The sequence below is a fragment of the Takifugu rubripes genome, chromosome 17, assembly GCF_901000725.2.
Source record: "Takifugu rubripes chromosome 17, fTakRub1.2, whole genome shotgun sequence".
NCBI classification, from domain to species: domain Eukaryota; kingdom Metazoa; phylum Chordata; class Actinopteri; order Tetraodontiformes; family Tetraodontidae; genus Takifugu; species Takifugu rubripes.
Window position 1 is genome coordinate 9752870 of NC_042301.1, and position 27504 is coordinate 9780373.

The 27504-nt window shown below is 46.2% G+C and overlaps 4 protein-coding genes across 10 annotated transcripts; 2 read left to right on the forward strand and 2 right to left on the reverse strand.

Moving 5' to 3' along the window:
- Window positions 1-156: 156 nt before the first annotated feature.
- trmt1 (tRNA methyltransferase 1) lies at window positions 157-5388 on the forward strand. 2 transcript variants are annotated; one of them, XM_011612742.2, is made up of 16 exons: window positions 157-287; window positions 909-1229; window positions 1423-1630; window positions 2098-2285; window positions 2399-2514; window positions 2711-2823; window positions 3279-3427; window positions 3520-3603; window positions 3668-3737; window positions 3812-3946; window positions 4014-4099; window positions 4213-4321; window positions 4445-4521; window positions 4658-4777; window positions 4889-5003; window positions 5136-5388. In XM_011612742.2, the coding sequence occupies exons 2-16, from the start codon at window positions 922-924 to the stop codon at window positions 5208-5210; spliced, it is 1953 nt and encodes a 650-aa protein (XP_011611044.2). In that variant the 5' UTR covers window positions 157-287; window positions 909-921; the 3' UTR covers window positions 5211-5388. The 2 variants fall into 2 exon arrangements, with proteins under 2 accessions (XP_011611044.2, XP_011611046.2); XM_011612744.2 differs by having other exon boundaries at window positions 211-361.
- Window positions 5017-11839, reverse strand: man2b1 (mannosidase, alpha, class 2B, member 1). 2 transcript variants are annotated; one of them, XM_011612741.2, is made up of 23 exons: window positions 11684-11839; window positions 11257-11359; window positions 10580-10753; window positions 10313-10506; window positions 10008-10140; window positions 9736-9881; window positions 9310-9509; window positions 9116-9236; window positions 8874-8952; window positions 8622-8731; window positions 8397-8504; window positions 8201-8317; window positions 7941-8123; window positions 7781-7878; window positions 7593-7713; window positions 7406-7524; window positions 7231-7332; window positions 7077-7164; window positions 6926-7006; window positions 6637-6861; window positions 6372-6521; window positions 6182-6281; window positions 5017-5612 (listed from the first exon to the last, which is right to left on the reverse strand). In XM_011612741.2, the coding sequence occupies exons 1-23, from the start codon at window positions 11816-11818 to the stop codon at window positions 5515-5517; spliced, it is 2985 nt and encodes a 994-aa protein (XP_011611043.2). In that variant the 5' UTR covers window positions 11819-11839; the 3' UTR covers window positions 5017-5514. The 2 variants fall into 2 exon arrangements, with proteins under 2 accessions (XP_011611043.2, XP_003972325.3); XM_003972276.3 differs by having other exon boundaries at window positions 6182-6284.
- Window positions 11840-12164: 325 nt separating this feature from the next.
- Window positions 12165-19826, reverse strand: LOC101073623 (E3 ubiquitin/ISG15 ligase TRIM25-like). 5 transcript variants are annotated; one of them, XM_011612745.2, is made up of 14 exons: window positions 19689-19822; window positions 18736-18833; window positions 18585-18637; window positions 18349-18486; window positions 18114-18235; window positions 16559-17273; window positions 16225-16323; window positions 16047-16127; window positions 15747-15899; window positions 15377-15533; window positions 15117-15155; window positions 14717-14767; window positions 13958-14035; window positions 12165-13379 (listed from the first exon to the last, which is right to left on the reverse strand). In XM_011612745.2, the coding sequence occupies exons 6-14, from the start codon at window positions 17138-17140 to the stop codon at window positions 12826-12828; spliced, it is 1794 nt and encodes a 597-aa protein (XP_011611047.2). In that variant the 5' UTR covers window positions 17141-17273; window positions 18114-18235; window positions 18349-18486; window positions 18585-18637; window positions 18736-18833; window positions 19689-19822; the 3' UTR covers window positions 12165-12825. The 5 variants fall into 5 exon arrangements, with proteins under 5 accessions (XP_011611047.2, XP_029706314.1, XP_011611048.2 ...); XM_029850454.1 differs by lacking the exon at window positions 18736-18833 and having other exon boundaries at window positions 16225-16320; window positions 19689-19826; XM_011612746.2 differs by lacking the exon at window positions 18736-18833 and having other exon boundaries at window positions 19689-19826.
- On the forward strand, window positions 19251-26673 carry mfng (MFNG O-fucosylpeptide 3-beta-N-acetylglucosaminyltransferase). The gene is made up of 8 exons (XM_003972278.3): window positions 19251-19957; window positions 22167-22212; window positions 22374-22476; window positions 22916-23069; window positions 24005-24090; window positions 24628-24793; window positions 24875-24960; window positions 25312-26673. Exons 1-8 carry the CDS (start codon window positions 19658-19660, stop codon window positions 25361-25363), a joined length of 993 nt encoding a protein of 330 aa, XP_003972327.1. The 5' UTR covers window positions 19251-19657; the 3' UTR covers window positions 25364-26673.
- The last annotated feature ends 831 nt before the right edge of the window (window positions 26674-27504 follow it).

A 27504-nucleotide genomic window follows, 5' to 3' on the forward strand; every position in this document is an offset into this window, starting at 1 on the left:
TAAATTAGATTATTCATGAAAGCGCACTGATGCGTTTTCCAGTCTCCTCACATGTTCACTGCGGGGAGAAAGTAGGCCAGTGTATGTCGCAGATGACTGATCGACCCTCTCTCTCTCTCTTGTCCTTACGTTACACCGTTTCCCTGAAATCACTCGGCGCTTCCGTAGGGGAGAGCTAAACGCGCAGTGTTCCTCTTTTGGACCGCGCAGGATTCCGTAGAGACGCGTCAAACATGGCCGCCCCCGTGTGCTAACGTGAGCGTCAAACTATCGACTGCAGCATCGGGGTGAAGTTACATTCTGTCTCGCTTACAATTATTTCCATTGCACTACAGGGAGAGAAAAAGGTTTCCGTCGACAGGTATTGTTACAGGGAATTTTGGGATGAATTTGTGAGATGTAGCAAGCTAAATGCTACGTGTAAAAGTAGTCAACAAACCAACGTCACAGAACTCCTGCAAGGGCCTCAAAATCACAGCTTACTGCCTAATAGCCCTTAATCGATCGTTTCTTCATGATTTAGAATATATATATTCTAAATCATGAAGAAATATATAGAAATATATATATATGCACACACACACACCTGATATACATGTTGACTGAGGCACGGACATCAAATATTAAGACTCAGATTCTTATGGAAAATAATAGGACATTGGGCATTATTTTGTTGATATGTCACTGTTTCCAGCAGTCAGATATATGACATTCCCAGTTTTTCCCCTTTAGAACCTGGTGTGTAGTCAGCCACAGTTATTTTTCTTTTCTTCAGTTTTCCCCAGTAATTGCATTTAATTTTCTCTGGTATTGCTTTAAGTCAGAGATTCAGATATGCTTCCATTAGCACTGTCAGTTGTCCTGTTTGGCTCACATTTAAGAAATAATGTTATTTTACCTGTCATCAGGAGGAGTATCTTTATGCTGGTGTGGTCAGCTCGAGTCTTCCGGCTTGTGTTTTCCCATCATCTGTACCTGAGCTGCGCTCGTCCTACCAAACAGACATCCTGTTGGAATTTTGGGATTATTGCTGCCAGGAGGGGGCAGGGAACTATGGAAGCTTCTCAGGGCCTCGAGATCCCAAACACTAAAGCTGAACCTTCTGTTGAAGCTGCCACTGAACTGTTACCTGGAGAGACTGTGGTCAAGGAGGGAAAGGCAGCCATCTTGTTTCCCAGTGCTAATGAGGTGTTTTACAACCCAGTCCAGGAGTTTAACAGGGACCTGACGTAAGCCGCACCACCACATGCAGTTTCTTACAGTCAATTCAGATTCACTACAGAAATTCACTGTGAAGAAATGTATCAGAATTACAGTTAGGTATTTTCTCCAAGAACCTTTTGTCTTGTTAAAATGTCATCCTCACACCCCTGTTATGTGTTTGTACTCTAGAAATAAACAGGGATTCTTTTTCCTCCCCAGATGTGCTGTGATCACAGAATTTGCCAGAGAGTTGCTGGTTCAGCGAGGAGTGAAGCTGGTGGTTCCTGGAGAGGAAGATCGAGTGGTGGTCTCACTGGGGGAGGAGGAGGTGGAGGAGGAAAAGAAGGAGGAGGAGGAGGAGGAGGAGGAGGAAAAAAATGGAGCAGATGAACCAGCTTTAACAGCAACTGTGGGAGAGAAGTGTGAGGTATAGTGGAGTATTAGAGTCAGCCCTTTTTGTTAGATGATGGTTTTCTGGCACGTCATATAATTTGCAGGGAAATGCCTCAGCTAGAAAATGTGTAGTGTTTGGTGCAGTTCATTCAGAAGGATTTTCAGGCTTCAGTCCCTGCTGTGTATTTCCCAGGAGAGCAGATACTGTTGGTATCACAAACAAAATGGTGCCGAGGATGCGAGTGCAGTTCTGCAGCTTAGTCACAGTTGGTGGTTCCGGGGCCCCGCTGGGGTTTCCCCACAATATAAATATTCACAGGGGTGTCAGTGTAAAGCTGTTTAGCTGAGGCCTTTATGGACTCATGCCAATGTTGCTTCAGTTAATTTCACACACTGGCGATGCAGAGATGGAACCAGATCAGGTTTTAAAAGTGAAGCGTATATATGACGTTTGTTTCTGCTGCCCTCTAGCGTCTGACAGTAAAAACATTGCTGTTTCAGAAGGGCCTTCGTGTCCTGGAGGGCCTAGCAGCATCCGGTCTTCGCTCAGTGCGTTTTGCTCTGGAGGTCCCAGGTTTACAGAGCATCACCGCCAATGACTTCTCCGCCAAGGCTGCAGCGTTAATTGCCAGAAATGCCATGTACAATGGAGTCAGCCACCTTATTCAGGCCAGCTGCAAAGACGCCAGGTACAGGTTCTCAGAACACAATTGGTCCAGCCCATACTCTCTATTCCTGTGTTCTCCTCCTTGATGGCTAGAAAGTGTGTGTTTTGTTTAATCTCTTTTCTATGTTTTTCCAGTATGTTGATGTATGAAATGCGAGGGAAGAAGCAGCGGTATGATGTTATCGATCTAGATCCATATGGAAGTCCCGCTACCTTCCTGGATGCTGCTGTGCAGGCCGTCAGCGACGGAGGTATGTATTCTGTCATTTGGCTCATATGAATCTGACCCTTCATCTAAATTCAGGATGAACGACTGTGGAAGCCATCAGATCTCTGCAGGTCACACACACCATGAAGCTTCTCTTTTTTTTATTCTGGTAATGGAACAGGAGAGCTCTCGCTGGCCTTTTGTGGTCTTTGCTGACTGTGCCTGTGTTTCCCTCTCAGGTCTGCTGTGTGTAACGTGTACAGACATGGCGGTGATGGCAGGCAACAGTGGCGAGACCTGCTACAGCAAATACGGCTCTGTTTCCATCAAAAGCAAATACTGTCACGAGATGGTGGGTAAACACACGTGGGAGGCATGTCATGTCGTGTTTGTGCTCTTGATCCTTTGGAATTGAATGTGTTTGAATGTGTGTGGCTCTAGAAAATATGTCTGCTCCTGTGTGAACCACCTGGGTGGGGGAGGTGTTCCATTGCTCTCGTAAGCCATGTTGGAGCGCTTGGCCCCCGTCAGAGCTGGTAAAAGGGACTGGTTGATCAGGGGCAGAGAGAACAGGGTTTAAGTCATTAGCAGTCCCAGGAGGCCCCAGCGATGGCAGGAGGTGTTTTTAACCCGTATTCCTGATGGGGTTGCATATCACGACCACATCTGGACGAGTGGACAAAGCCAAATGGAAGGAAAAGGTTCCAAAACTGATGGCAGTTGAAGTTTCCTTTGTCTTCAGACTTTGTGTGGTATTGAACCAAAATGTCTTTTTATATATCTGGAATGTGACGCTCCCTCCCGCAGGCCCTCCGGATCATCCTCCACAGTCTGGATCAGAGGGCGGGGGTCTACCAGCGATACATCCAACCGCTGCTATCAATCAGTGCCGACTTTTACATCAGGGTGTTTGTGCGAGTCTTCACCGGCCAGGCCACGGTGAAGAACTCAGCCAGGTACACACAACTGGACTTCTATCTGTGTGAGGACTCGATGACAGACCCTCACAATCAGAAGGCTTAACACCGCTTTTTTTCATTTCCTCCAGTAAACAAGCTCTGGTTTACAACTGTACCGGCTGTGGCTCTTTTTACCTGCAGCGGATGGGACGGAGAACCAGCAATGGAAGACAGTAAGAGGAACCAGTCTTTACTGGTGTTGCTGAGAATGATTAAAATCCGTTGATGTAATTTCAGAATGAAATATTCTGCTGCTACTGGACCTCCAGTGGGACCAGAGTGTGAACACTGTGGACAAAGACATCAGGTCAGAGCACTAGTTGTAAAGCACAAGTCTTTGTCAAAGTGGATGTGATCAAAACGGCTTCCCTTCTCCTGCAGCTGGGTGGTCCTCTGTGGGCGGAGGCTATCCACGATTTGACCTTTGTTCAGAAAGTTTTATCTGCCCTGTCGGCGAACCCGGGTCGCTTTGGGACATCTAAACGCATTGAAGGCGTGCTCAGTATGGTGACAGAGGTATTCATTTTTCTGCTGATGTAGGCATGGTTTATCTCAGCTGGTCACTATTTGATCTTTGTTTCAGGAGTTGGAGGATGTTCCATTTTATTACACTTTGGACAGTCTGAGCAGCTCGATTCGCTGCAACACTCCGCCTATGCTGCAGTTTAGGTAAACATGGGTCCACTGATGATGAGGGGGGGGTGTTGGATGTGTCCAACGTGCACGTCAACAGGAAACATCCAACAGCCACAGGTTGAATGAACTGGTCTGACTGTCTGCAGGTCTGCTCTCCTTCACGCTGGCTATAAGGTGTCGCTGTCGCACGCATGTAAGAACGCGATCAAGACCGACGCTCCCCCCGCAACAATGTGGGACATCATGCGTTGCTGGGTAAATTAGTAGCACTGAAAGCTCATGTGCGGGAACGTTCGATTCTCTGCTTACGTTAAATGGAACTTGTGTTAAAGCCTTGATGGTCATCATGTCTTACATGATTGATGGATCTCTCTGCAGGAGAAGATCCATCCTGTAAAGAGGGAGAAGCTCTCTAACACAAGTCCCAGTTTCAGGATCCTTTCCAAAGAACCAAGGTGAGAGCGATATAGAGAAGATAAGCTTAGCTAGTCCTTTATCAGTTCCACAGCTGGGGAAGTTTAGAGTGCTAGTTGGCTGAATCTTGTACCTGATCATCTTTCCATACATGTCGGGGCTCAAATTTGTCTGCAGTCTTGAAGCCTGTTTTACTGTACGCGAGGATGCCAACCCTCAGTCCCGCAGGCGCCACCTAACACGGTTCCAGGAAAATCCTCAAGCCTTCTGGGGGCCCAAAGCACGAGCCAAAGCTGGGTAAATTTGTTTGTGTTGTACAGGGTAAAAATTTTAACACTTAAGAAAATGGATTTTCCCTCCAGATGTTTGAATAAAGAATGAAAAAAAAACCCCTCTTGTCCACTGCAGTGGAGGCATATCTGACAACCTGCAGGATAAGAGGAAGAAATTCCAGAACAAAAGAAAGAACCAGATCACTGAATCTTCTGAGCTGAAAAAGTTCCCCTGCAAGAAGTTCAGAAAGGTCAGTTCAGGAATACAGGATCAGGTTTTTAATTACATAAAAAAAGCTTACATTAACACTGATGACAGCAGGAATTGTTCAGAAGGTGTACATTAATTGGTTGTTTCTGATATTCTTGCATTTTATTATCAGGGCACTTGCACATATGGAGACCAATGCAGCTACTCTCATGACTCCGTGCCAACAAATGAGGACAAAATGGAATAATTTTTTTTTCCCTTTTAAATCTTTTTTTATTTTTTATAAACTGACTGGAACAATCACGTTATTGTACTTTGAATGGGGATAAGAAAAAAAACCCCAAGTCAACAGCCTCTTTTCTTTACTGTGCTGAAACTTTTTTGTTTGAGGTTCTGTGATTAAATACAATTTCAGTCAAAGAAAATCCCCTCGCGTCAGTCCGGTAAATATTACATACTCAGGCTTTCATTCCTTGGGAACCTTGAGAATGTGTTGTTGACGTGTGTTGGCTGTTCATTCCAATTTAAAAGCGTGGAAAAGTTCATATTTTCTATCGGACTTGGAGCAGGAATGTTCGGATCTCCATCGGCCTGAGAGTCACCTCCCATACAGACGGGTCCTGGAAGGTTCTCAGCAGGGGGCGCTCTCCTGGAAGAGTGACAGTGAAAAATTACATACAAAATGAGTGACTTTGCAGATTAATGCAACTCAAAACCAGGCAGTTATTATATATCTATTGCCATGTCTGACAGATTCCCAAAATTAACAGTCATGGAAGGAACCATATGGAGCCACCCTGTCGTTTACTAATAAAGCTGTGAGCAGGAAAGATGCCTTTATGTGTATGACTCATATCTGCCACTTCCATTAATCCCTGCAGGGAAGTTGACAGCAATGAGGCAGTGATAACAGCCCTCGTCGAATTTAATAACAAGTTCCCGATTTAGAGCGTCTGCCATGTTCAACGTCGTGTATCTAATGTGTGGTTTCCTTCCTGACCTTCAAACCAACACCTAAACAACATTTCAAACTAATGAGTGAATGTGCAAAATGCCAGCTGAAAATATTCAACTTTTAACAGCTTTAATTTAGTCAGAAATGCCTCAAATGTAATTTGTCAACTGTTGTAAACTGGAAACTTGATTTGAGCTGCATGTGAATATGAAAAGGGACAAACGGGATTTTGAAGGGACTTGGACTAAGTAGCCGTTGCCCACCTGTCTGAGGTGTCCATTCAAAACGTCTCATCTCGTCTTTCCACTGATTGGCTGAAAGGTTTAGTTCAGACATGCCCACAACCTTCATAGTGGAAAACAGCTTCTGTGCAGCATAGAAATTTAAATTCATATTCAGGTTTAGTGTCATTGGGGCTGTTCTGAGAATGTGATGGTGTCAGATATGCCTGACCTGCAGGTTGACGGTGACGGGCTGCGAGTTCACTTTGCTCTCCCAGCGCTGGAACTGGTGCTCCAGTCTCAGCAGAACCAAATCCTCATCCCACTGTGTCAGTGTGAGCAGGTGGACAGCAGGGGGCAGCGCAGCCTGCAACCCAGAGAACTACGGACAGAAACGTCAGCTCAGCTGGCTCCAATAAGATAAAGCACACTTACTGGAGTGCTGTTGATAGATCTGAGGGACAGGAAGTTCAGGAGCTGATCTCTCCTTTACTTACCTCCAGCTCCGTGTTTGGTTGCAAATCTCCATCTGTGAATGTGAGCAGTGGTTGCAGTACCACCTTCTGGGCCAGGGGGCGATAAGTATCTGCTGCAGAGGCCGGGCGGTCGAGGAAGAGCAGCAGTCGTCCTCGGACCACCAGTCCTTCCGGGAAGACGTCCGAGGTCTCGTTGAGGGGCTCAGCAACGCCGCGGACATCATCATACAGCAGCCGGCGGTGGAGCTGAGGGCAGGAGTTAAGAGGGTGGACGCACGGTTTTAACAAAGATCCTGTGATTGTGTCTCACCATAATCTCCAGGGAACCATTATAGATGCTGCTGCCTCCCTGAGAGCGATCCGTCTCCACTGTCAGCTGGTCCACGTCGTCCTAAAAAGAGTTGTTGAGAACTTGCAGCCCAAACTCACATTTATGCTTTAACAACAGTAGCTAAACTCACCTTGATGAAGGCGCGAGAGTTGATGGGGTAGTAGTTCCCAGCGATGGGCTCCGACTGCTTAAGGTGCCAAGTGGGCCGGAAATCTGTCCTACAAGAGCACCCAAATGGTTATATCGTCTCTGTGAGGACTTTCTTGAAATACCAATCAGCTTACTTCCTCTGCAGCATCTCGCGGCCGTTTGAGTCGGTGTAGAAGTACTGAGAAGTTTTGATGCTGGTATCCAGACGCGTGATCACTTCTTTCCCGAGGTTGTCGCTGACAGACGGAGAGAGAAAAGGTGGGATCAGAGCAAGCGCGCAAGTCAACGATGAGGCAAAAACACACTCACTCGATAGGCAGTGGTCCAACGGTCCACTCTAGCTCCACAGCTCTGCTGTGGGCGTACAGGCGGACCACCTGAGACACCCAGGGAGCGAAACGCTGCCTCACTTCCTGCACCCCTGGCCTCTGATGGACATAGACACTCCTCATCAGGAGAGGGCACAATACAACCTAGAAGAGTCATGCGTCTCTACCTGAACGCTCTCCGTCTGAGCCGTCTTGCTGATGAGGAACGGCGTGGAGGAGTTGGGTCTGAAGATGTAGGCGCCCGACGGCTGGTCACTGGCAGAGTTGTTGCCATCGCTGGCGTTGTACCTGCAACAACCAAGGGCCATGAAAGTGACAGCAGATCCTTCAGCTGAGATTCTGGGGCGACACCGACCAGTAGAAATTCTGCGTCAGCTTGATGGTCTGTTTGGTCTTCAGGTTGCTGAGACCACTCAAGAGGCCGGTGTCAGGGTCAAAGGTCACACGTAAGAACTGTAGACATACGGTTTTCTCAGTGCTAGAAGTCACATTACAATGTCATAGTTTGATTTAACCTTGTTCTGGATGGCCATGGGTGTGCGGTGCTGTAGAGGGGCAGGCGGGGGCTCGTTTTTCAGCAGGGACACGGAGTAGGTCGTGAAGCCAAGGGGAGGAGCTTGCGCCTCAAACACCAGCTCGTTTAGGGCATAGCCTCGGTTCCTCCTCACCTCTCGGGTGGCTGTGGAAACTGGAAGCACCTAGAAGAGATGAGGAGAAGCTGCTAATCGTGGGGGGCGAAGGTCAAACTGCAGATGGGCAAAGAGAGCGGTCAAACCTCACAGTCCACTGATCTGCCTTTTGCATCCAACACCTCATACGCCGATCCATTCACCGGCAGCCTGACTGGCCAGACCACAGGCCGACCCAGGGGGTTGTACATGTTGACCGAGAACTGAGAAATGTTGCAGTGCTGGTTACACTTTAAACACATTCTGCAGCGTTTGTATGAAACAAACATTCATATGCATCACCTTTCTGCTGGACTCGGTCAGAGGACACACGCTGATGTTGAGGCTGTCGCAAAAGATACGCCGAGACGTGGAGCCGCTCAGAGCAGCCAGACTATTGCTGACTAAAACCTGAGAGTCGGATGAAATTTGTTCAGGATCATAATTAAGGGACAAGCTGGGTCACCGTTCACAGAACTTTTGCAGCGGATCCAAAAATTTTGAATGGGAAATAGAACAAAGACACACCTGACACTGCTGCCAGCCCCCGGCTAATCTCTTGGCGTAGTCGTTAGCCACATGTTGCTTCTCTGTACCCGACACGGCATCGTGGTGCTGAGCCACCGCCATGGCGTTCTCTGACAACCAATCAGAAAAAAACCCGATCACAAAAAAGATTAATGTGTACTCGACTATCAGACGTTGTTGATCCGCCAATTCACTAAGGGGAGATGTAAAGACTGGCTTCATGAGCTATCCCTTATGCTTCATGAGACTCACTCAATGTTTGGCTGGTGCCCTTCCCAAAAGGCCCCTTCCGGGAGGTTGGGCCACCCAGTACCTCTAGCTGGTTGCATGTCTATGTTAAGAAGAACAAATGTAGATATAGTAGAAATATCTCACAGAAGTCAGTCAGTTAACCACCAACAGGTCAACCAAGACCACGTAGTGGCACACCAACGTCCACGCTACGGCGTGAGCATTTTAGTGTGCCAACACTCTTTACGGATCCGTAAACCTACCTGCAGGTTGCTGTTGCTGATGCGTTCGTAATGTTTCAGTGCCGGCCGGCTGGTGAAGTATCCGGTCCAAAAATCGTGAGCGTCATCTGCATAAGGGAAGAAATCATCAGTCTTCAAAGCCCTGTGCAGAAAGAAAAGAGTCTACCTCAATATTTAATAACCAAACTACTGTTGGAGTGCGACTCTGACATTACCAGGTGAGATTTGCTCGGTGCAGCTCCTGCAGGTAGCAGGAAGGGGTGGAGTAGAGCACGTTGACTTTGCTGCCGTTGGCCTGCAGGGCGTTGACGTAGCGGATAAGCTTGTCCAAATTCTTGTACCACAAGTTGGCATTCTCATACTGGAAGTCTGACCCCATGGTCATGATGATGTGATTGGTCTTATACACCAATGCCTGACAGAGGGAAAAACTGTTGTATTATGGATCATTTTAAAGCATTTAAAAATTACACAAAACCATCAACTGCTACTATTCAACAACGTGGCCACGAGGTGGCGATGTTGAGCTACACTGTAACGAGAAATTAAATATTTATAGAAAAGTAATATAAAATATTTAATAAAGAAAACGCTTAAAAAAGGTCAGAGTACATATTTACTAGTGAAATTCTGTGTCTAACCTGATTGTGGGCAACGGTGAGGAATTGCTCCACCACTTCATCAACATTATAGTCCTCCAGGTCAGGATCATCTCTTATGGGTGGATCACTGCAAGACTGATCCCAGCAGAAGCCTTCGGGAGGGTTATAGCCATTAGGAAGGATGCCTAACGGGTGGGTGAAAGTCAAAGGTTACAAGATAAGACCAAATACACTACAAATTGAAGAACAAAAATAAAAGGCATGCGTGAGGTAGGAAATATTTCTCTTCATCAGAATCCCATGTTCTGTACCAGTGAACAGATCTGCTGAGGGGGGTGTGAGGCTGTCTGAAGCCCTCCACAGGAGCTCCTGTTCCTTCTTCACCATCCTTCGGGAGCGGTCCTGGTAGTCCACACGACCAAAGAAGAAGCCATCAAACCCCATCTGGATCAAAGAACATGAACTGTCAGCAGAAGAGCCTTCAGCTGAAGGACTGTGAGGAACTGCAGCTGGGAGCGGCTGGATTGGTGAATGATGGAGATTAAATGAGCCAAACCACCATCCTGAGGAACCTGCTGATCCTTTTCAACATTCTACCATGACATTAATGAGTTACCTGTGCAAACATGGAAGCGTGTTCACGAGCGTGTCCAAACGGGTCGATGTGCCAGGCAACACGTGGACGCCCACACGGTCCAAACGTCTCGTTGAGGAACCTCAGTCCCATTGTCATTTGATCAATAACTGCGCTGTAGTGGGTGGTGGCCTCATCACTCATACACCAGCCGCCATTTACAAACTCCAGCCGGCCTGCAAGGAGACAGCAGGAAGTCTTCCCTCAGGATTTCAGAATGAAACTCCACCACCTGTGCTACCCACGCACCTTCATTTACAAGCTGCCTGACGGTCTGCTGCATGGCTGCGCTCTGCTGCTTCCACCAGCGGTAGAAAAATGCCGTCTCCACATAGATGAACCTCCTGTCAGGATTCTTCAGCAGCTGATCGACCACGGAGTCCAGGATGTATTGCACGCCCGCGTGTTGGATGTCATTACGATCTAACCAGAAACACTACAGTCACTAAAGGATATGAATGATTCTTAACTTGATTAAACCACATAGGCTATATTACAAATCGAACCCTCACGGCTAATAATAAAAACACACAGATCAGGCTGTAAAGTTTTAAGAGACAAGTGGTGCATAAATCATCAGATAGTATATTATTACACTCTTGACTGGGGGAAAGAACACATGACAGGACATAAAAAAAAAATATACATTTCATCTGTCAAAGGCTGCTAAAACATGACAACATCAACATGAGTGTGAGGAAAGCAGCAATGATTGACGTTTTTTGTCAAAATGATACAAGATCTGCTTAGTCACCAATAATCATTTTTAAAAGATAATCATGAAAGGAACTGTTTTTGGCTACACTGACATAAAAATTCAATGACTTTGCAGAAACCTCAGAAGCACCCTAAAGTTTTAATGAAAGACAAGGACATATGGTGATAATAGAACATTAAAACACAACTTTAGTGAATGTGTGTAAGACCTCCATAGTAGTACTGGTCAACAGTCTTGAGCCAGCCAACATCATCGTGTGTGTGAGGGACCAAGTGGACGTTCAGCATATTGTGTTTGGTGGGATGACATGACTGGAAAGAAAGAGAGAGTGAGAGACATAGAGACGCAGTGAGAGAGACTGAAACTACAGCACCTGACTCCAATAAACACTAAACTGGTTCTAAAAAGCAAGTTAATATTAACATACAGTTAGTTATACTGATTTATGAAGTGTTTCTTTAATTTTCTTCTATCCAAATCGAAGACCAAGGAAACAAAAATTCGACTAAGTGAAACTTTGTAGTAAAGGGTAAATCACAGTACAACAGGGATCTTAAATCACAAAACACCTGAGCTAAAGCTCCGTTTACTAGCTTCAATAAATAACTGAGAGAACAAATGCGAACAAAACTAACCTCGTATCCGCAGCTACGCGACTGTTTAGCTTCCTTGTCGAGGGGGAAACCCGAAACGCTGATGCTGAGAACAAGAAGAGAAGCGAGCAGCGTCTCCGACACCGCCGCCATGTTGGAAACCAGAGAACACGTCATGTGACCGCTGTTTTGAAGTAGCGCATCACGTGACGAGACTGTGTGAATTCAACAGCCCCCAAAACGCTGACAGGACACTAAAGTGTAAAATATTAAGTTAAGACACACCCTCACCAGATTATTTTACTCAAAATGACTCAAACTTTACTGTCATCTTTTCTCAGCTGTAAAAGTTCCAAAACGATTCAATTGTCTCATGGCATTTAAAGTTAATCCATTTAGTCTGAAGGCCAAAAAGGTCAACGTTCTTTAAGGTAGTAACTCATACAGACACAAATAAACACTTTATCATGTAAGCATTTGGTCATTGTGTATGACAACATAAATAAATACTTGAAATACACTATTTTACAGGATGTCATCATTGATTTTAATGATGGATGGTTTAAACTGCAGAAAAGGGAAATATAGCCGACAGTTTCAAAATTAGAAGAATATGTGGGACCAGGCTTCCAGGCCTCTGGATCAGTTTATTGTGAACCAGTGTAGACATTCACATTAAGAAACATTAACAACAGGATTAACATTTACTGACCAGCATATACAGCTGCCAAACTTTTTGAAATAATGCGCTTTCATACTTAATGCGGGTTTAAATACCAGGTTAGTATATTTTCAAAAGTAATTTTTCCCTGCAAATTGCTTGTAAAAAATTTAAGTTCAAGTTAATGTGTAGCAGCCAGTCGTAACAGCAACTACTGGTTATTAACTGTGATATATTTTTTGCATTTGTTTTCAATTTTTTCAAATTTGGAATTATAGATTGAACTGAACATACAGATAAGCACGAGACATGCATGGAGGAAGATTTTCAGGGTCCAACCCAGCCTCATCTTGTCAAGTATTTGACTCTGCCCCTCTTTGACGTACTGTATTGACTCATGTAGTGAATGGAAAAAGTAAAAAAGTCTTTAATGCTGAAGATTTTCCCTGATATCGAGCTGATTGTTTCAGCCCTTGTGTTTGCAGCCCTGTTTATACAAGTCCTGGATGTGAGGGGGGTGGGGCTAGGATGGGTTTCCATTACTGCCCTCAGGAGGGCAGATAATCAGGGTAGAGTCAAGATCCAGCCGGAACGCCGGATACAGAGGGTGTGAGAACAGGCAGCGAAAAGTGTGCAGCAGCACCACGGTGTCCGATATGCTGTAGAAGGACAGCGCCCCCTTGTTACGCTCCAGAAACACACCGATCCTGGGGCATGCTGGCGCGGCCACGGTGGTCTTACGGTTGTCATGCCAGGCAGCATATCCAGTATGTGTGCACCTCAACCGCCAAGAGTTCTCATTGCGACCCAGCAGACACGGCTTTCCCCCACCTTTGCGTCCAATACCCCGGTAAGTGACGCCGATGTCGACCCAGCCCCCGCCCCTCCACTCCACCTCCCAGTAGCTGGCATCACCAAACTGTCCTTCCCTGCACAGAACCTGAGCCACTGAGTCAAAGCGCTGTGGGTGAGGTGGGTAAGACTGAGGCTCCTCGCCACAGTGGGCACGTTGATGTCCCTCCAGGAGAAGCAGAGTGGGGTGGGCAGTATCAGGGTCTAAGGAGAGACGACAAGCACCTGAAAGAAAGAAAAAAATCAGTCAGAAGCTACACAGGAGACAGTAAACCCCATCACTTTTGAGTCTGACCCACATTAGGCCACATATGGACCTCAGGACAGGGCAGCAGGTCATTGTATGGTTTAGAACGCTATACTTTGACCTGGCTTGTGTTTCCACAATGGGGCGTTAGCTTCAGAACCTGCGTGAGCTGGCAGCAGCCTGACCTAGTTTAACTCGGCAATTAACTCAACCAAGGAAAAGAAGAGGTAACACGGAGGGAGGGCTGCACCCTGAACAGCAGAGATGTTTCCCACTTCCTGACCCAGAAATCTCAACTGACCTTCTGGCCCAGATGGGATAAATGACACTTAGGGCTGTAATCCCCCTCAGCGTAAATAATTAACACCTAACAAGGTGTTAGCTGTCATTGTGTTAGCTGCTTCCTGATGCACGTCAAAAATACAGTGAGTTCCTCATCATCCAACTTTGATGAGGCACACGAGACTGGCCGCTCCGATTTCATCTTTCTTATGTGTGCGAGGATGGAAAGAAGGACATCAGAAAAAGGAGATTCGACTGGTCAGAGATTACTCACAGTGGAGGAAGACTGCCCTCATCCTCTGGTCAGCCAGCTGCAGAGACAACGAGGACAGACGGAAGGACGAAGGCGCGGCTGAAAAAGCAAACATTGAGGAGGGTTTTAAATCGGTCTTCTAGTATTTTCACATCAAAGGAAAAGAAAGAACTCAAATGTTAAGAGAAAAGGAAAGTAAAGAGGGAATCCCAGGCAAGGCAGACAGAAAAGTGACTTTAACCATGGTTAATTTTAGATTTTCCTGTTGCACATGCAGGGTTAGTTTTCAATAGATTTAATTTGCTTCTTTATTCTTCACATTTCCACCAGATGGGAAACAGGAGTAATTCAGCATTTTGGGAAAAACACTTAAATGACAACTCAGAAATCCCAGACTCCAGCTTTAACACATATTTAGAGCCTAAATTGAGAAACTATTGGCAAATAATAACCCAAAACTCTCTAAATTGGGAAACTACTTTCCACCACATTAATTCGCCTTCATTGCTTTAGAGAAGGATGAATCTGTGATTATCCACAACTGTAAGGAACTAATCATCTAACCTTCTAAACTGTAATTCATACTGATTCACCCGGAATTCAAGTGTAGAATGATGGTGATGGTGAACATGGACAAGCGCATTTCCCAAATTGCCAGACTGCTCCGTACAGGCAGGTGAGAGTGCGACGTTGTGGTGAAAAACACGTTTCCTTGACGTTAAAATGTAATTTGATGAAAATTAAAAAGTGAAAAATTGGCATTTTCCTTTAGCAACTTACCCTCACTTTGCCCTGCAGATGTTGGTTGTGTTTGGTGTGGTTTGGAGTTCTCTGCATTGAGATTTCATTCCCCTCATCAGAACAGTATAGATTTGCTTTGTATTGATATATTATCAATAATATTAATAATAACCACCATAGTCAAGTAATAAACCGGGCAAAGACAGTCAGCAGTGATCAAATATATAGTCAATGACCTACACTCTCAGACACACACACACACACTTGGACAGTTTAACTGAATTTCACTGCCGTTGAGCTGGATACGAGCGTCTGTCTCATCATCAATAATTCAGTTTGACGCTATTGTAGCATTAAATGTCATGTTGACACGGCTCAGCTCAGACCTGACACACACACAGAGCCGCACGCGTGTGTGTATCATGTTCCGTTTGCTTACCTTTCACACATTCGCCGGCAGAGACGTAGTTTTCATTGACTGGAACAAAAACACAGTCAGTAAAACTTCGTGGAAGCTCATTTACAGAAATGTAAGAGGGACTTAGTTAGAAATAATGACACAGTGGGATAAAATAGGGAAAAATCTCATTACACAATATAAAAACAGCACTAAAAATAGTCAAAATGTATAGAAATCTTAAAAAAAGACCTTAACCCACTCTAAAGTGGGTTCCTGCCTGAATGTGACCCATATCATACCTGCCCTGCTGATTTTATCCTCCTCCTCCCTGCAGACCTCCTCCAAACGGCTGCAGAGGTGGCTCAGCGCTCTCCTGGCGCTGCCGAAGGCCTCCGAGGGCAGGCAGACAGCTCTGTTGTGCCAACCGTTGGTGGTAACAAAGAGCGGAGGAGCAGCCTGGGTCAAGAAAAATATAAAGTAAGTGGAAAGTACAGCTTAATACCCCCCTGAAATTAAAAATAACTTCTAAAACAGGCACTGTGTTTTCCACCACGGACTCATTCTTCCCTCTGAGCTGCTCCTTCGATGCGCCTCTTAATCTATCTTGTTATGGCTTTTAGTTTACTGTACAACACGTTTCCCAGTTCCACTCAAATTTCTCCACCTCACCTGTAAAAAGTGGGCACTGTCCCCACTTTGGAGGAGCCGACTAATCTCCTGATCCCTCCTCCTCAGCTCCTCCAGGTCTTTCTCCAGTGTCTCTATGTCGCGCTCAGTTCGCCCAACCGCCACTCGCTCCTTTGCCTTTAGCTTCGTTCGAACCTGAAGAACAAAGGCAAAGACTGTGACCCTGCACCACGGGTGTCTTGATGGGTCATTTAAATCTGCTCATGTCCTGTAACAGGAACTACTGGGACACACTGAGACCACGAATGGATGGAGCTGCCAGCCCATCATCCTGCTGCTCACCTCTGCTTTTGTCTTCTCCAGATGCTCTGAAATGTCTGCAAACACAGCTTCACTCTCCTCCAGAACAGCCAAGGCCGACGCCTGGAGCCCATGCAAGAGGCGTTAAATATGAAGAATATCCAAATGCTATTTTCCAAAAATCCCTTAGCATTCCTGCACGTGTGTATGTGTGTGAGACCTTGAGTAACTGCAGGCTCTTCTGGAGCTCCTCCAGCTCTCTCTCTCCTCTCCTCATCCTCTCCTGGATGTTCTTCTGAGTCTCCTGTAGCTGCAGCTGCTAACATGTTTATAACATTTATATATTTCCACAGTCCTTGTGGTCAAGAACCTTTTTTTTTATTAAAAAAAAAAAGCCTATCAGTCTTATGTCCATTATCCTATTTGCTTGCATTTATACATTTTTGATTGAATGGAAATGTAATTTATAATCCACCTGCGGCTATGGAACCTCTAAATTACGTGAAATTGGGTCATTGATAAATATAATCGCGGTAAAATAATGACTATATTACCTGTCTCCTGGCTCTGTGGGCGTCCACGTTATGCAGCTCCTCTTGGTCAGCCTCGCACAGCAGGCAGCCGCCGCTCCACTCCAAGCCGCCCCCCGCAGGCTCCAGACCCAGCCGGTGCTGAGCGCACAGCCGCTCCGGGAGACACGCCACCGCGGCCACCAGCTTGTGCCGCCGCAGCGTGCCCACCTCCCGGTGCGGCACAACGTGGTGCTCGCAGAAGGACGCCAGGCACACCAGACACGACTTGACCGCCCTCAGCTTGTTCTCCGCCGGGCAGAAGTCGCAAGGGACGTCCCCGTCACCACCACTGTAGAGTTCCGGGGCCGCGAACATTTCGCTCAGCTTGATTTTATCGACGACTTCGGCGAGCACTGTGTTCCTCCGCAGCACCGGCCGGGGGCTGAATGTCTCCCGGCACTGGGGGCAGCTGAACTGACCGGACTCGGCCTGGTCCCAGTAGTTGTTGATGCAGGACATGCAGTAGGTGTGTCCGCAGGGGGTGGACACCGGCTCCTTCAGGATGTCCAGGCACACGGGACACTTGAACTGGCTCTCCGTCACCGAGATACTGGCGTGGGCCATGGCTCCGTCACACTGGCCTCTGTGGCTCTGGTTCTTGCTTCAATGGTCCCGGGGATGACCGGGACGGCGGCTCCGGTTTCCTCCTGTGAAGGGGCGCGGTCAGGAACCCGGAAGTCCCCGTCAGTGACGTCATCTGAGATGAAAATAATGAGTTGTTGAACTTTGTTGGGGCCTTAGGGGCAACATTAGCAATTAAAGAAACAGTTGAGGGCGTGAAAAGAGAGTTTGGGGTTATTATTTGCCAAAACACAGTCCAAAAACTAATTCCTCACTTGTTTTATATGAGAAACTCAAGCTGAATTACTACTAATACCTGCATGTGATGTTCTGAGTGACAGTGGGATCTTTTCCTTAGAAATGTAATTTCTAAGGAAATTTTGCTGAAAGATCCCCATTAACAGGCTATGACGTAATGTTCATATTTTTAATTCAAGTTGGATAATAAAATACTCTGTATTTTCGTTTAACTTGTCAAATCCTCTGCTTGCAGGGAAACGTTTGTCAGTCACACACACACACACACACACACACACACACACACACACACACACACACACACAGACACACACACACACACACACCGTAAAAAGACTTAAAAACGCTTGATAAATATTCAATCTTACGTAAGCTTCCACGGAGAAATGTTCTGTATGTATCTATAGTGCCCCCTGTTGGCCACCGCAAACAATGCTAAAACCATCCAAACTGGAACGACTGAGCGGAATAAACCCGGATCAATGTCATTTAAACGGAGAATATAGCGCAGGAAGTTACTTGGAAACATTATGCGCAGACATTTCACGGTTCTGAATTTCATTTTTGTTTTTAAATTTTATGTAATGTCTTTACAAACTCATGAATTGTTAGGCTCAAATAAAAATGGACAATGAACAAATAGCAGCATCGTTGTCAGATTGTTCAAAACTGTCATATTGCTTTGCAAATATTCTGTGTAGATTGTGTCTTAATATACCTTTAAAAGGCAGGAACAGGAGGAGCAAAAGCATCAAAGTATGTTGCAGCAGGAAGGTTGCAGATCTGAGGATGAGTCAGGATGTTGTTTCACACACAAGACAGGCTGATGCTCTCCAGTAGCTGCCAAAAGAGCAGAGAAGGTCATTCTCATAGAGATGACTCAAACACCCAGAACCTGCTTCAAAAACACGTTAAAAATTATGTTGGAATTATGTTGGAACACACACAACAACCTTATGACCTCTCCTCATCCTCCAATCACAGTTGTTGACCGGGGTCCAAATCCCAGCAGAACACAAAGCCTTGAGAAAGGGGCCCATCCCTGGACTCCCCTGGCTCTTTGTTCACAGTGAGGTGCTGGCGGACTTGTCCTGCAAGAAAAGATTCTTTTCAGTAAGCCCGTAAGGCGATGCTGGGCCTCTGCCGGGCCTCTGCCAGCTTGGGTGTGCCGCCTGATTCTCTGGTTTACCTGCGGGACTGCCATGGATACGAAAGAGTGGTGGGTCTGACCTGGTCCAAGTCCTGGCGGAGAGGAGGAAAGCAGCTGGTCAGTGGGTGAGGAGGAGCGACATAGGGAGGGATGGATGTAAGGCGAGAACGCTGAGAAAGGACAAACATACAAAGGTGGCAACGAGGGTCCGAGGTGAATCAATCAGATCTCTAGAGAGGTGGCAGAACTGCACCAGTTTAGAAGAACTTCCAGTTCCTCCTCAGCAGCCTGCATAAACACATGTTTGTGTCCATGACTCATAAAGGCTGCTTTCATTTAGGACATGTTTCTCCATTTCATGTACGGGATAAAATCATGTTGATTCTGTTTTTATCTGAACAGAACTAATCAGAACGGAGGAACTCATCACTCCTCTAGAAAAAGGGTCAGAGTTAAAACCTGTGGTGATTTCCCATCTCAGTCTCCAACTCTGACACACTGGGCTGAGTTTAGAATTCCAAAAGTCAACCTTTTGTTCCACTTTTATGGATATATTAATTTCTGATTGTGATTTTGACTCGACTGAACACCAGAAACCTCCAATCAGGAAGGAAGAGGCGGAGAGTTCCACTGTGGTTTCTGCTTAGATGTTTCCAAACTCAACGGGTTTTTCACATACATTTTTGGCAGCTGTTTATGTCACAATTTACAGTATTTAAACTATAAACAGACTTTATAAATACAGATTTAAAGACGTCCCCTACCAGAAAATAACTTTTATCATAAACAATTTCTTATACTTTTGTCATCATGAAGTTCGCGAAATTCTCATCAGTTCCGGTTTTTTATTTTGAAGTCTCTGACCGAAAGTTTCTTATCTGGCGTCTGTAGTTTGATACTTGCGGCTAACCGGAGACTGTGACTTAATGTCTTAATGTAGCAACACCTCAGATAAACCAAGAAAACCGGATGAAAACCGGACAGCGTTTCCGTTCGGGCTGAGTTTTCTTTGGTTATTTGAAGGATGTTGAACCCTGAAGACCTCGAGGGGGACCGACATGAGGATTTGTGAGATTTTAACATTATCTGGAATCTGAATAACTTTTTCTGCCATGCATAAGAAATGGCTGTGTCGGAGGTTACCTGTTGTGGTCTTGGCCATCTTCATCATCCTCTACGTGGACTTTCAGTTACGCGCCGGCACCAACGCTCCTCATGCGCGCCGCAGCGCAGCCGTTCAGCCGCGCTCCTCCAGACACGCACAGACAGCGGCTGACACCAACCCGGCCTCCGTTCCTGGCCCACGGCTGAAGCTGGAGCAGGTCTTCATCGCTGTGAAGACCACCGGCAGGTTCCACAGGACACGCCTGGCGCTGCTGCTGCAGACCTGGATCTCCAAGACCAAAGCGCAGGTGAGACAGGTGGCCGGGACAGAAAACTACAGCTCTGTGCGTGTGCGTGTGACCAACTGAACTGCGGGTGTCAGTCATCTCTGAGCACGTGGAAAGAAAATTTTAATTCGGCATTTCTGGGGGCTTTTCAGCAGTTTCAGATTCGTTTTGAATTACTGTTGCTTCTCCGAACAGTCCATCATAAGGGGATGAGCTTATATTTATATGTCCGTATTCATGATTCAAGAGAAGAACCGACTTTAAATCCAGTGATGATGATTTAGATTTCGTTTGGGTCCAAGTATAAATTGAAAACCTCTAAAATGACATTATGATGCTGATCGACAGGTTCAAGTAACATTTGTGATCTCTCTCCCTTACACACGCACAAACACTCACACACACACACTGGAAGAACCACCTCAAATCTTCAGAATTTCAGAGTGAACGAGGAAGATGCTCTTCTGTCTTTGCTTTGTCTGTTCCTGGATCAGAGTTTCACACATTTCTATTTTCTACCACTTCAAAACATTTTTCAGCAGTTACAAAATGTGGAAAATGAACAGTAACTGAAACACACACACACACACACACACACACACACACACACACACACACACACACACAGGAAGCTGTGCAGGCAGAGGCTGTCTGAATTGAGGGGAAGTAGCGACCTGGTTAACAATACTGAAAAGGAAGCTGGTCACAGAACAGGAAGTGGAGAGGCAGAATGCAGAACAGAAATTCATCACATACACAAACACTGTTGCTTAACGTGAAAATCACAAAAAACAGGGGTCAAAGGTCAGACCTGAGAGTTCCCAGAATGCACCTGGGTCATTTACCTGCTCGTTGGGAACTGCACCTTCCTGAAAACGCAGCAACACGTTGCAGCAACACAGCGACGAGGCAACCTGTTTGTACACGCTAGTCTTGATCTGTCTCCCTCTGCTGTCGGAACGGCAACACTCCACCCACATTTTTCAACACGCTGTGTATTTTTGATTTTTAATTTTTTTTTTTTTTTTTTCAAATTCAGAGTTTGCAACCAAAGTTGGACCTGGCCGTTTTTTGCGTCAGTTCCCTGCAGAGACCCATATATGTAAAAAACATGCGTGTAGATCCACTCTGAGGGACGCCACCATGTCTGAACTCAACTGGGCAGAAACAACCACATCTCCTGTTTCTGGAGATGGTCGCCAGCTGGAGGAAGATGCAGGAACCTGAAGAATCTGTGTCGGCTCTGTCTGGTCAGGTTCTTCACCTCTCAATAGGCCGGTTGTCTGTGTTGAGTTGCACACGCTTGAAAATGCCAGGCTTCTCTCAGAGGAGTCCTCTGCAGAATCCACGTCTAATTCTTCTCAGCATCAGTCACAGAGGTGCAGACCCAACGTGAAGGCTTCCAAACACATTTCAGGCTTTTGGTTTCTGGCGAGGCTGCGTTTGCAGCTCTTGAATAAAACATGATTTATGCTTTGTGTTTATCTCATCTAACGGGTGATTTGTCCCACTCGGAGGTTATTTACTGCCTGTCTGGCGCAGGCCGTGATCACAGCCCCAGGGTGTGTGGAGATGGAGCGTGATGCCACTGTTGCCTGTTCAAATTCCCCGATGCAAACCTCTCCGGCTCTCAGCGCTCATCAGATTTTTATCGTGCTGAAATGAAATTGTTCAGGGATGCCAGCCGCAGGTGGAGTTCTGTCCCAGGATTTTCAAGTCAATACGGTGTTTTATAGCTAACTCCATCTGCTGGATGCACAGATAAAGGGGCCGGGGTTACACCTGACTGAATCAGGATTGCAGAAGTGCTTGAAAGGATTCACGACCCTCTGGAAAATGTCTGAAACATATGAAGTAACACAGGAAGAACTAACCACATCAGGTTCCTCTTGGATGAAGAAGACATTATGAAATTCATGTTTTTAATTATTAAACCCCAACTTTAAAAACTTAAATAAGACCACCTTTTGTAATAAGCAAATCCATTTTAATGACAACACTTGTTTAAAGTAGCTTCAAAGAATTTAAGGATGTTCGGACGTTGCATGTTTTACCACAGATTTACCGCTAGAGGTCAGCATAGCTCCGTCTATTTATCAATTCATTTCTTTAACCACACATCCATCCATCCATCTATCTATTCTCTGATATGAGGTTAAGGACAGGAAATAATCCAGCCAGACGAATTAATCATTTTAATGCATTTTCTTTTCTTTCTTTTCCAATTCAGACGTTCATTTTCACAGACACGGAGGATGAGAACCTGCGTGCAGAAGGTAAGCAGCAGCACGAACCTGATCTCTGCAAGAAACCTTAATGTTAGAAGGAGAGTGACTGTCTCCTTAATTTGGAGAGCACCTCTCTGAACTCATCTGAAAATATCAAAAATGATCTTCCATCATGGGTATAAAGGTGACATGTTCCTGCATCTGTGCAGGTGTGAACCTGCTTGTCACCAGCTGCCACTCCGACCACAGCCAACAGGCTCTGTCCTGTAAGATGTCTGCAGAGTATGACAGCTTCATGGCCTCAGACAAGAGGTGAGGGAACAGCCAGCAGAGGCTGAGGTTGTTGGTGCTATTCCTGCCTTCAGAAAGCTGGCAGCTGGATCTCTGCTAACTTCCTACCTGTTTTAAAATATTTTTCTGGGTCCTCTGGGCTTCAGGTACACTTAAATATCTTCTTTTTACTCTAAACTTCTCCCCCACGTCGGACCCTGGTCCTGCTCAAGATTTCTTCCTCTCATATTCACATTAAACTGTTAGCTGTGGGATCAGAGACAGTTTATAAAAGTGTCCTGCTATAGCTGGCAGAGATGGAGGCAGCTGCTGAATTCGGGCTGAAGACAGAACCGGAGCCTGTCTGAGTTTGAAAGGAAACTCATTTTATTCGTTTGGCAGCCAGAACAGCAGCAGCTGGTGGCTTTTAAAGCTCTGGTTGGGTTTTAGCATCATTATCACGTTATTTCACCTCCTGCAGGTGGTTTTGTCACGTGGACGACGACAACTACTTGAACCCTGAGGCGCTGCTGTCGCTGCTGTCACGTTTCCCCCAGGACGGCGACGTCTACGTGGGCAAACCAAGCCTGGACAAGCCCATCACTGCCCACGAGCTGATGGACGGCAACAAAACGGTACCAAAGCAGAGCACTCATACAGCTTAATCCCTCTAACACTGAGTCTGAGGCTGGGTGCAACATTAGGCTCTGCTGAGTTAAAATCGGAATATCAAAGACACCCTCAGACAGGAGAGAGTGAGAAGGGGTCATGAAAGTCCAAAATCCATCATTTATTATTAAAGGGATTCAAATTTTATTCTCATTTTTTGGGGGTAATGAAACCTCCTATTATCTCAACATCCTGATGCCCAAACTAATGTTTGCAGCCAACTGGTTTAGGGATAATTTTAGACGTTAATTAAATTGAATTAAGACGTTTTGAAAACTGGACTTTGATAATTTATGTTGGGTCAAAACACGGGGACGGAGCAGGTAAGCTCCAGCTGCAGGGGACGGGCAGTCAAGGTAAATTAGAAAGATCCCACGTCTAAGAAACGCGAAATGAGTTAGAGCTGATTCCATAATTCCGGAAACACGCTGATGTCAAAGTTAAGGATCAGCGCGCCACTTCTCTTTCTCGCCTGTTTCACATCCCGTCTTCTGATCGCCCTCATTTACATCATCAGTTCAGTGCTCCACTGAGGACAGATGGGAGGAGGGACAGGGACGACTCTCTTTCTCATCTTCCCTCATTTTCTCCATTTCCTGCTAGAAGAGGGGAGGAAATGAGACGACAACAAAGGAATTTGCTAAAAAATTGGACTCTGGAGTGAAGAGACAGGAAATGAAGCGACTCCGTTTTAAAGAGAAACGAGAAATAAATCTGAAGAGTGAGGAAAAGAGAGGAAATGATCAAAATATTAACATAGTGGATAAATGGGTGGGGGAGAAGATGGAGGAATATTGATGCTTGCACAGCAGACCTGCTGGGTTGAGGTTGGGCCCCATGTTGGGACCGGTGCGGGGTTAGTGCCTAAAGTATGTGTGTATGTGTGTGTGTGTTTTTCCAGAGGGAAGTGCACTTCTGGTTCGCCACAGGTGGAGCGGGATTCTGCCTCAGTAGGCGGCTGGCGGAGAAAATGGCGCCATGGGCCAGGTATTTACCAGCCAGCTCCTTCATCTTTACAGTCAAACATGCAAACGAGTCTGAACCATCGAATGCGTCTGTGTTCCCCAGAGCGTCCCTGGGTTATTTAGCATTAGCTGGGTTAGCCAAGACACCAGGACGGCTCATTAATGCAACAAAGGCTTTAAATACTCCTGGAAGGGCCCCAAACAATGCTGGACAAACACAGCACCGATCTGGTGCTATATAATTAATTGTTTCTACTAGAAGGGAGACTGGTGGACGAGTCCATCAGAAAAGTTTAGTCCCTTCTCTGGAAAAGGTCAGCACCGAAGAAGACGCCGGTATTGATCCAAAACACGCAGGCGGCCCATCGTTCTCTGTTTAGGGACATGTTCATCAGTTTCAGTCCTATAGAATGGGAACCTTTAATCAATGAATCCGTTATAAGTGATGTTTTCACCTCGACTGGCCTTTATGACACGTTTTGACATGTTTTCGCGTGTATAACGACCTTTGCTCAAATCCGCGACAACGGTGACCGAAAAACGATCGTTTCCCTGCCAGCGGCTCCCGGTTTGAGCTGACGTCGGCAAAGATCCGTCTCCCTGACGACTGCACGGTGGGGTTCATCGTGGAGGAGCGTCTGGGTGTCTCCATGGTCCACTCCCCTCTGTTCCACTCCCACCTGGAGAACCTGCTGCTCATCGGCCACAGGAGCCTTCCACAGCAGGTGGTCCCAGCTCTTCGTCCTCGGTGCTTCCTACTCTCCTGCTGCTCTCTTAGCCTCTTAATGGTGCTTTCTTTGCTGCAGGTCACTTTGAGTTATGGGATGTTTGAGAACAAGATGAACACCATTGAGGTCAAAGGGAGCTTCACTAAAGAGGACGACCCCTCCAGGTCTGTTCGTCATATTCTGTAGCTTCCTATGTTGTTGCTGGAAAAGTAACAAAGAAGAACCTCAGTAAATCACCTCCTCACAGTGCTACACTCATTTATTCTTCACGTGCAGGCTCCCTCCCATGGGCCCAGGTTTGTTTCAGGACCTTGACAACTATCCCAGTCTGACAAAAGTCTTGACAGAAACCCACCTATTCTTTCAGCTAGTTTTCCATGAGACTCCGATTAGATCAAAGTGAAACAAAGCTCAGATATTTTTGCCTGTTATGTTAGCGGACGCCGTTTTTGATGGCGGATTAAAGCCTCACCACTGAGGTGTTTCTTCTGGCGTTCTGTCTCCAACTTCTGCAGGTTTAAGAGCGTCCACTGTCTGCTGTTCCCTCTCACCAGCTGGTGTCCCTGAAGTCTTCGCCCACACAGAATTCTTCGTCCAGCAGACAGGATTCATCTCTGTCTTCCAGATGGACATTTGCTGTTTTACTACTGGATGTTTTTATCTTTTTTATAGGCAAGAACTAAGCACTTTAGACTGGGAGACACAAAATAGATTCACTGTCAGTGAAATAAAAATTGCAGTTTCCTTTAAGTTGGGCTGATCAAAAATGGCTGAAAGGTAAGATGACGGCCGAAGCTCCAGCGGTTAACCTGTACAGAAGCTAGCAGGCTTTCCCTTTTTAATCCCATAAACACTTTCTTGATGCCAACTTGGTGTTGAGATTCTAGTGGTGCTGGTTTGGTTACATCTACAGTCAGACCCTCCAGCTTCTCCTAGCTAACCTCCTCTGTGTGTTTTTCCTGCTCTTTCACCTCCCTCCCTCCATCCCTCCATCCATCTGTGTTTACTCATATTTCTCCCTGCAAGCCCATGGCTGAAGACCTCACACCTGTGCTTTTGTTGCATGCATAATTTTGACCTTGCCAACAACCGAGGCTCCACCAGCCGAGGAGATTACAGACGGGTCTGGAACCGACACCAGCTGCAGTAATCAGCAGCGGGTCAAAACCAGAATCTCCTAATAACATGCGCACAATCAGAGGGGGTGGAGGTGTTGGAGGCCGAGGCCACACGCAGCCTGCAGGCCGGGGCTGCTTGTTTGCTGACTACTGGCGGTGAATACAGATGCGTCTGAGACGACCTTGTGTGAATTGGAAAGCGTGAGGGATGTAACGCTTGTTGACTGTAAACTCGCGGCGCTCGTATGATGCACCGTGTTGCCAGACCTAGGGATGCTGGGAGGGTACAGGGAACACTGGTGTAAAGTGGGACAGGTATGTTTCTGACAGGTAAACAATCAGGAGCCACTCAGAGATGAAGCCTTTCAGATGTTGTTGGGTGGGGGGGGGTTCCTGGGGGTCTCCACTTAAGACCTTTTGGGTCAGAAATCCAAGTCGGTGGCATCAAAGATCCTTGACACCAACGTTTCCATTGAAAACTGAGGCGCCCTGACGGCTCTGTGAAGAATTCCTCTTTTTTTCCACCTCCATCTCTTTGTTATGACACCACATTTGTGTGACTAATGGGCCTCAAAACAAGCTTTACCTTTAATTGGGCTGCTAATGTTTCTTCAGTCCATCTTGGTTTGAAAAGAACTATCCATCAAGCCCAATGTTGCATCTTAAGAAGAAAAACTTAAAAAGCGCATCAGTCCAAAATCCCTGTAATCATTTGATGAGATTTTCTCAGAACCTTTTCCATAAATAATAATTGGCTGAGATCGAGGCCTCTTTCTTTTGAATCTGCAGCATTAGTGTGTATTTTTGGCAGCAAGAATGATGGTACCGAAGCACTTTCTTTGTTTGCGCTGATAATGGAGCAGATGGATACGTGCAACCAGTTCTTTCGTGCACCATCAGCAGAAAATATCAGGCGGATCAGAAGGTTCCTTAAAAACATATTCCTCATTTTACCTGCTGAGTTTGTAGAAGCTAACGACTATTTTTAAACTGTTAAACATGACAAAGTGGTCCAGGCGGAAGGAAAACTGAATAAAACTATTCACATATGGAGAAAGATGGACAAAACATATCCTCTGGTTCATGGTTGACTGGATGACTCTCAGCCGCTTCTTCGTCGTCGTCATTTTCAGTGAAAGTGACAGAAGTGGAGCTCTGAAGATGGCGGCTGTGAGCCGGGACGTTCGGCTCCTCCGAGCATCAGCTGGCCTCACACCAGCCCAGAGCCCGGAGCACCCGCAGGAGGTTTGGGGTATGATGACTAGTTCTGTGCAGCCAGGTAGGACAAAAGAGGTGGACTAAGTGGGACAGAAGAGGAGGGTGGTCAATCTGATGTCACGTTGAAGAGGAGGAGCACTGGAACCCAGTAGGGCTGAAGGCTGAGCAGCTCAGCTTCACACTTCCAAAAAGAGACTGGTTCCCCCTCCTAACAGAGGGGGGCACCTTCTTACACCTCTGTAGGGTCCGTGGGGGTCCATACAGGCCCCAGTCCAGACTCCAGTCCAGACTTCAGGCTAGTTGCTGTTGCTGTTTGATGAATAAATAAATCACCATCTTCTGAATAAATGAACCATTTCCATTTTTTCCCAC